We start from the raw sequence: 9,072 nt of genomic DNA on the forward strand, positions 1-9,072 counted from the left end.
GACCTGTGTAACAGGTCACAAACACAATAAAACTCTTTTTAAATCCTCAAATTATACAAATAAACTCTTCTTCGTAAACCCAATATATTAATCAGGTAACAGTTTATGACAGAGCATTTCTTTGTAACGGCTACATTTTTTAGCATTAGCCCTCCGCCAAAAGAAAAAGTACGACACGAAAATGCAGGAAAATAAACATAAAACTCACCAAACCCGATGTAGCTTAGTCCTCATAAAATCCCCGTCAGTTCCCGACCAGGTAGATTATGTTTTTTTCACCATAATATTAACTTTTTCCTGTTAATTAATCACCGCTCTTCTCTCCGACTCCTCCTCTGCTCTCTCCCTCCGGTCTGTGTACTGCAGCGTCACTCAGGTGCTGCGTCTGTAACGCTAGTTCCTTAAAGGGGCAGTGACGTTATTTTCTGTCTGCAGACTTTTAATCAACTGTTTATTCTTTTTTATGTCAGATTTTAACATGGGTTACAACTATATACATAAAATATATATCAATGTCAATACAATACACACATATACATATATATATATATATACATGTACACACACATCAGAACACTATATACAGATATCAAAACATTATATACATTTGTAGCTGAGAAAAAAGTCTGATTGGCCAAGCGGGGGTAGAGGTGATGAGCTGTAAGCCTTCTTTGTGTTGGCAAACAGCAGGTGTAGAGTTTTTTTGTCCCTTGTGTGGCAGTTAACATATTGTTCATCTTTTATATACAGTCTATGGCAAAACCAAAAATTTAATTGCCAGAAAGACCCAATTGGTATAATTGCATCAAAAGCAGGTGCATTTCATTGCAGATCAGTGTTATTGCAAATTCATAACGCTTTCCTATGGAAACTTTAAGTTTTGTATTTTTTAAAATAAAATAACAGGTGCAGAGCCTAATGTTTGTTTGTGGGTTTTTTTGTTTTTGTGTAACTCTTGACTAAAAGCAGTCTTAAACTTTCATTTTAGCCTATAAAATGAAATTCATGTTTCAACAGCACCATCTAGTGATTGAGGAGTGAGAAACAGCATGACCGCTTGCATACAGCTATTTAGAGCAGTTATATGGAATCATTTTTTCCCCCCTCCCATTTAACAGTTGGAGTCAATATTTTCCTAGAAGTCAGTTTTACTTGTAAGATTGTATACACCACAGTCAGAAGGTAAATATTTGTATCTGCATTTGTCTTCACTGAGAGCAAAATTTAAATCGCACTTTCAGCCGCTCCCTTGTTTCCCAAGGGGTCACCACTGCTTGTATGATTCATCACAGATTTTAAACCAGTTGCAACCCTCCCATTTATGCAGGCTTGGGAACAACATTGAAAGAACACTAGCTAACGAGCTCCCGAGGTCAGGTTTATCTTTTGCCAGTCTTGAACAGGGGATGTTTGATGTGGGAATTCAACCACTACACTATGGAGCCACTGACTGTGCTTGCATTTACAAGGTCATGACAAAGTATTTGATCCCTTCTCAATTTAGTTTTTTTTTTTTTTTCCAAGTCTAATTTTCACATTAGACAGTGACCTCCAAGCTGAAGTGCACCAGGATCACCAGGTGGCCGATGTGGTGTTTTGTACAAGTATATAAAGTGTTTTTTAAAAGCATAAATGTCATTGTGAAGGCTTCGTGGACAACAAATCAATTCACAGGCAATTCAAGAGAACCATCTAGTGGCTGAAGAGAAACAGTTTTTATTAGCTTTGCACACAGTTATTAACAGCAGTGATTACAGTTTTCCCCAGTTATAAGTTACAACAACAACTTTGCCAAATAAGGCCAAACATCTATCATCAGTGTTACTGTGCTACTGCTACTATATTAGTGTCCCCAGTGACTGGAACTGATAAATGACCTGGTACCTATATGAGTATTTACAATATTATGCATGCCGTGTGTGTGGTAACTGATCTCAGAGCAGGGAAAGCAGAGCCAGCAGGAGCTTGTGTAGCAAGGCGGTTTCCTGTCAAAGACCAGCGGTTTATCCACAATGCACATGTGCAGAGAACCTGAGAAAGCTGCTTCCTTCTCAGCTTGGTGAGCTCAAGCTGCTGTTAATGGGACACAAATGGCCATTAAAACAACTTAAGTTACAGATTCAAGCGGCTGGGAGTCAAACCTGCTTCAAGTCAACTGTGGCCACAAGATGGCAGCAATTGAAAAGCTGGATGCAAACAGGCAATAGTTTGCATTGTTGGAGGTGTAGCCTCTTTGACTGATGCGTCACCTCAGCTAATTAGAAGCACTAAAGCGGACCTTTGGATCATGTTTGTGCGTTCTGGAGCATTATTTGCATGACAAATAATATGGGTTGCCGTGCAGTTAATAGTACAATTACACAGCTCAAGAAGTCAGTGCTCCACTTTTGGTGAGGGAAATTCTGCATGTTATATGATTCCACAGAAAGATGATAGACAAAAGAAGAGTTAAACATTTATTCACTTTCTGGTGAAGGTGGGCTGCAGCTGAGATGTGGTTAGCTTAGAAAATATTCAACTTTTTCTTTGTGTGGTAAAATTTCACAGGCTAAATATACAAAATTCCAAGTTGGAAAAGTGAAGCCATTGCGATAATAAAAGCTAAAATGACAACAATGAAAACGCTCAGCTTGAGGTTTCACAGCAGGACTTCAGTAACCAATGGGTGATGTCCCAGTGGCTGCATTCATCTTTTATATACAGTCTATGGCCAAACCACATATTAAATTGCCAGAAAGACCCAGTGGGTATAATTTCATCAAAAGCAGGTAAATTTTGTTGCAGATCAGTGTTATTTATAGCACTCACAGAGAGTTTAGGTGAGACTACGACTGCACCACAGATATGCCCTTCCGCTCATAATGCTTCCTGATGTACTCAGTAATAGCGTTCTGATGATTAAGCTCTTTCCTGAACAACATAATGTAACACTTGGGGGCCAAGTGACAGCCAAGGATGCTGAAGCAGGAAGTGAGGATGGCTGCAGCTTCTACTGCTGGTTTGTACATCCCTGTCAACGTCAGATAAATAGGGAGGAAGATGATCCAAATGACTATAAACATCAGCATGCCGATGGTGATTAAAGAAGCATTTTTATACAAATCTGGCAACTGTTTCCCTTTGAATGCAAACATGAAACAAATAAGACCCAAGAAACCGTTGTAGGCTAACATGGCTAAAAAGTGGTGAAGGGGCGCAACCTCACACTGGTGCAGGATGGTTTTGTCTGAAAAGTCAGTGTTCACTTTAGGAGTTGGTGGTTCTTTGATCAGCCATGACACAGACAAGGCTAACTGGACCCCAGAGATGATGGTCACCAACAGCAGTGGCTTATTCAGCTTCTTTATACAAGACCCTCTCTGAAGGTCAAAGTTGAAACCCACCAAGATCTGAAATAAGTTAGCCAGAATGCAAGCAATACAGAGGGTAAAGGCTATACCAAAGAGAGGCAGACCCATACAGTCTGAGCTCTTAGTAGGTTTGCCAATGAAGGTGAATATAAGGCAGAAACCGGCCAACAAGGAAAAAAGCTCCAGAAAACACAAATAACCTCCAACTGCGTTCACGATGGGAGTTCTAAGATAGACTGCAAACAGAACAGTAAACACAACAGTAAGAATGATCCCAACGGCTGCCAGAGAACAGAGGATGATCGAGAAGGGATCTGACCATTGGAGAAATTCATCTGTTTTGTTTAAACACTCATTCCTCTGTTCAGATGAATATTGCCATTCATCACAGCGCTTGCATGTTGAACCTGCAGAGGGAAACAGAATCAACTTTTAGAAGCCTGAACGAAAAGAAAATATTTTCTTATTCAACATACAAAATTCTAATTATAGAAAATTTGGTTTTAAACAGCAAAATATGAAACTACAGTCACTTCCCTCTGCTCTGATAATAGAGCAGAGGGAAACAAAAACAAGTAGGCCAAGAAAAGAGGAAAATATGCATCATCATAAAGATTAAAATCCCTTAAAGCGAAACCAAGAAGCACCCCTGACTATAAATTAATATTAAACAAGGAAGTACAGTGAATGTATAACTTACTTTAGATGCTCAGAAACACAAGACAATATCATATTCAATATATTACTGATAAATACAAGAGTTTTACACTTTTAGTATGAAAAAAAAGTTTATACTTATTTTATGATAATCATGATGCCATTGCAACTTTATTTACAAAATAGCCTTTTAGAAAAATAAAAGTATTTACATAAATAAAAGCATGTCATCCTAATTGAAATAATCTCCTTAAACAATTTTAATTAAGGCATTACATTTTTAAGGCATTAGGTATCAAAACAAGTTTTTGAAGTTGACTTATTTATTGTCATCTGCATCCACCCCCCCCCCCCCCCCCCCCCCCCCCCCTAAAGTACTCCTCAGATGTATGTGCAGAATGCATAGTTTTAATTTCATTTAATATTAATTACTCAGTTTCATAAACCACAGAATACTACAAACATGGCCAGTGCAAAAACTGTTGAGACTTTTAATGTTTAACTTGTGGCAGTTACCTAATTGTGTTGTTTCTAAGTGTGGATCAATCCACTATAAGCATTTTTTAAGCAGTATTGTAATCATTGTTTCAGTTTCACTTGGACTTTGATTCTAGTAGATGTGTGATGTGGTAAGAGTAACATTTTACAATATTTCCCAATTAATGTAACAACTGTGCAGTGATGTGAGTATATGAGACAGGCAGCAATTATTAAACCAAACATAATTTAAATTTGTAATAACAGACTCACTGTTTCCAGGGGAAAACTCTCCACTTGCACATGGAATACAAACCGGACAACACATTTTTGTTTCCTTTTTTAGTTCTTGTCCTGGATCACATCTTTTTGAGCAGTTGTAAACAGAGCCCTTTGAAGTAAACAGTAACATCAGTAGATGATATTATATATGTACATGTATTATGGCAAATAAACAAATGCTGAAATTTCATCTCACCGTTTCATTTATCAGGTGTTTCAAAAGGTCTACTGGGACTTTAATTTTTCCATCTGGCTGGTATTCTCCAATACATTCTATATTTGCACCCTGTTTGACTGTTCCACTCATGTTCCAGTATATGATATCGTATCCCAAACTGGGATCTCCATTACTAAAGAATAAATGTGTTGTGTTCACAGTAAAGTTTACTTTCTTGATTTCTGAGAGAAGCTGTGGAAACAAAACATAAAAAAAAATCTATCAAGATTAATATTTTTAATAAAATAAAATCATCACTACAATAAGAACACATTTGAAATATTAATTTTTTTTTTTTTCAAAACAAAGCAAACATATCTTATAGGGATAAAGAAAAGTACTGGTAACCCACTCAGAGTTTCTTATGTAACAAAAATGCTCCCAGAAAAAGTTGGGGCAGTGTGTAAAAAAAAAAAAAAGAGAAAAAAAAGAAGAAGAATTTACAAATAATTTCTGTTTGACTGAAAATAGTAAGAAGCCAACATTAATTTTTAAACAAAACTGTAAGTGTTAGGAAAATAAGGAGAAAAATTGCGGCAGTTATGAAAGATTAGTTCCTTGCTCAATGTAATATTTCAGCTGCTCAACAGATAAGATTTTCCTTTGTCACACTTGTCATTTCAGAATGGTCCAAATGATTTAAATGGTAACAGGTCTGGACTGCAGGCAGGCCAGTATAGCACCTGTACATTTTTAGTCAGGATCCATGCTGCTGGATATGTGCAGGTATGTACTGTCTTACTGAAAATAAAAACACCTGAATGGCAGCATATGCTGTCTCAAAACCTATATCATTCAGAATAAACAAGAGATTGGCAATTTCCTAGCTGGTCTTTGCCTTAAATTCACTGAGGTGATCAATTCCTGGCTGTAGCTTCATATTTTCAAGATAGACATAAAAGACTTGGCAAACTTCTCATATAACTCAAATGTTTGCTAAAGACAAGCAATATCAGAAAGATTTCTTTACTGTACCTCCGAGGCTGTGAATTTGGAGCTACGTTCACACTGATGGTTGTCACACTTCAGCAAGCTTTTGAGACCCTCAGCAATGACTTGAACAGCTAAATAGATACTATATAATTCAGAGTTGTGAATGTCCTTAAGCAGTGAGCTTAGGTCCAGGCACTGCTTTACTTCTAAAGACTGATTTGAACAAAGTGGATACTGTGTCAGGTGATAGTTGAGAATGTCATTTTTAGTTCCATTAAACATCGACATGACGTAGTCTTTAAAGCCAGGCACCTCACTCTGCTTGAAGATGAACCCAAAAACTTGTCCAATATGCTCAATTCCTGGCATTGCAGACAACTTAGGAGAGTTGGACCATGAATCACTTGCAATCCAAGTTCTGTTGACTTTGTCTTTAATAGCTGCTTCCAGGATGATTTTAACATTGGAGTCCTTCGTGAAGAGGATGATGGCCTCAGCGGAGGAGTTTTTGATGTCTCCCAGTAGTTCATTCAGCTTCCTTTGGGTCTGGGAATCGTTTTTCACAAAATCAGCAGACAAGATGCGAACAGCTTCAACGCAGACGTTTGTTTCACTGAAAGTGTTCACAAGGCCGTCACTGCCGTACTTCCCGTATTCATCATCACTTCCGACAATGAACACTGTTTGCCAATGAAATGTCTTCACCAGCTCAACAATACCCTTTGTCTGATATTCATCACTAGGCACTGTTCGCAGAAAAGTGGGGAACTTGAACTTCCTGCTTAACAACTCACTGGTCGATGCATAACTAATCTGTAAAACAGACATAAATATATATTAAAATAGTTCCTCAAAGATTTTTCAACAGATATGCATGGAAATCTAGAGTATTTTGACTGCTATTAGTGGATTTCCTCAGATTTCTTTCTAAGTAGGACAGTATCAGATAAAGAGAACAAACCTGGGCAACTGATGACAGAGCAACAATTCGTGCAACAGCTATCGATACTTCTGAAGAAGTTTCCCCGATCACCACTTTTGTTTGGGGTTCTGCTGGCAGTAAACAGCTTTGTGGGTCTGACTGGTTCTTCAGCAGCTCGAGAGTCGCCATTATGGCGAGGCTGACATCTCCACAAGTGTCATAGATGTCGTAGCCTATGGTGATATCAGGTAGGCTTATTTCTCGGATGGCATAGATCATCACTTGACTGCGCAGGAACATTTGTAAATCATAGCTGTAAAAATGGATGGAAAACAGATTAAATTCATGAATAATTTATATGATACCCATGAGCTAATGAACTGAGGCTGTACTTACTCACTACAGGAGACAGGTCCTGGAGTTTCAGTCCTGTTGGTTTTTAAGTGAATAGGGAAAAGTCCTCCAATGATGATATCCCCAGGAGAGTATGCACGGAGGCAACTATTCTCCCCTAAAGAGGAGTGAAAGACACTCATGACAAAAAACCACATCAAGAACATTGTGGAACCACACAGGTACAGTACAATATGTATATGTGTCCGTCAGATCATCGCTTTTGATTATGACCTGGTTCTTGTGCAGGAGCTATTTAAATAACTTTCACTTGTTGATCATTTGCATCATCACACAGTCTTTGTAACTCAATGCAAAACAGTCCCCCATCTTTAACTCTTCCAAACACGAAAGCACCAAGGTGATTTGAATTGGTCATAGACGTTACCTTATAGGCTGTATTTTGTAATAAATTACATGTTCAAAAGGGAGTAAGAAGAAACATAAGCTTATTTAATGCCATCCCTTCTCCACTATTAACTAATAATCATACACATGGTTACATACTTTTTATACTTTATTTCATGTGTAACACACACACACACACACACACACACACACACACACACACACACACACACACACACACACACACACACACACACACACACACACACACACACACAAATGTGCACACAGATACATGTGTATGTGTTTCAATTCAGTGCCAAATCACAACAAACAGTTGCCTCAAGGCACTTTGTATTGTGGGTAAAGACCCTAAAATAATTACAGAGGAAACCCAACAGTCAGTTACCCCCTGACCCCCTTTTCCCTCCTGTCGCATTCTATCTCTCTCCTGCCTTCCTGCCCTCCCCCATCTCTCCTGCTTGCTCCTTGCTGTAAGTGCGTCTCTTACACACTGACCGAATAAGAATAAGATTAAAAAGCAACATGGATCTGGCAAACTGGGCCCTCAACACCATTGACCGAATGTTCTCCACTATGAGTTCGGGGAAAGGGGAGCCTGCGTGTCCGAGTGGAACAGACCCTGTTGGATACATCATTCATTCTTGGAGCTCATGGAGACCTGTGTGCCTCTCAGCTCTGGCGGTTGAGGATGTGGAAGACGTATACATATTTGGCTATTTGGTAACAGGATCTCTTCTGTTTGGGCTTGGAGGATACCTGATTTACCGGGATATTAAGAAAATCTGGGCAGCAGTTCCACTTTTGCCGAGACTGCACAACCAGATGGATGGGCTGTGCAGAGTCGTACAGACTCAAACTCAAAGCCTGTTGGACCTGAGCTGCAAGTTGGATGCGTAGTCCAGCTGAGATCGTGCTTGCAGGCGAAAGGGATTAGATCTGGATTCAGTAAAATCCAATAATCCAGTCCAAATTCATTTAGTTACCATCGTCGCCGTGCAGGAACTAAATGAATTTGGATTATTGGATTTTACTGAACGGGTTCCCCAGTGAAACTGAAGGCTGTTGGAAAATAACAAGCAGCCTGTTCCAAAACAGCATCTGCATTACCAGGAATTCGGCTCCCTAGCCAGCCTTGAGGCTGATAATCATATCTCTCCAGGACAATGTGTGACAGATGCTCCTCCTCATTATCAGCAAACTGTTTTGGCTAGGAGCTGGCATCTGAGCAAGAGAGTCTAAACAAACACCAGCAGTGCTGAAAGCAGTCGAACATGAAGATAAATCTTTGAGATGGTTATGAATAATTTTTCTCTAATGTCTAAAATTTAATTTGTAAAGAATTTCATGAACTCATTACTAGTTAAAGTGAAAGGAATACTCGGCTCTACAGAGCTCTGACTCTTTGTCAGCCTGGCTACAGTGCTGAAAACAAACCTGGGGTTGTTCTTATTTTCTTCAATTAATGATGA

General features: G+C 38.9%; 1 protein-coding gene across 1 annotated transcript; it reads right to left on the reverse strand.

Annotated features, from left to right (window-relative positions):
* Positions 1-1,768: 1,768 nt before the first annotated feature.
* Positions 1,769-7,422, reverse strand: LOC115772773 (G-protein coupled receptor family C group 6 member A-like; the record flags this gene model as incomplete). Its single annotated transcript, XM_030719152.1, has 6 exons — positions 1,769-3,757; positions 4,758-4,875; positions 4,963-5,175; positions 5,959-6,729; positions 6,878-7,151; positions 7,235-7,422. Coding segments are annotated over 6 exons (2,496 nt in total), but the record flags the coding sequence as incomplete, so codon positions are not given.
* Between the last annotated feature and the right edge of the window lie 1,650 nt (positions 7,423-9,072).

Source organism: Archocentrus centrarchus, chromosome 22 (genome assembly GCF_007364275.1).
Source record: "Archocentrus centrarchus isolate MPI-CPG fArcCen1 chromosome 22, fArcCen1, whole genome shotgun sequence".
Classification (NCBI taxonomy): Eukaryota; Metazoa; Chordata; class Actinopteri; order Cichliformes; family Cichlidae; genus Archocentrus; species Archocentrus centrarchus.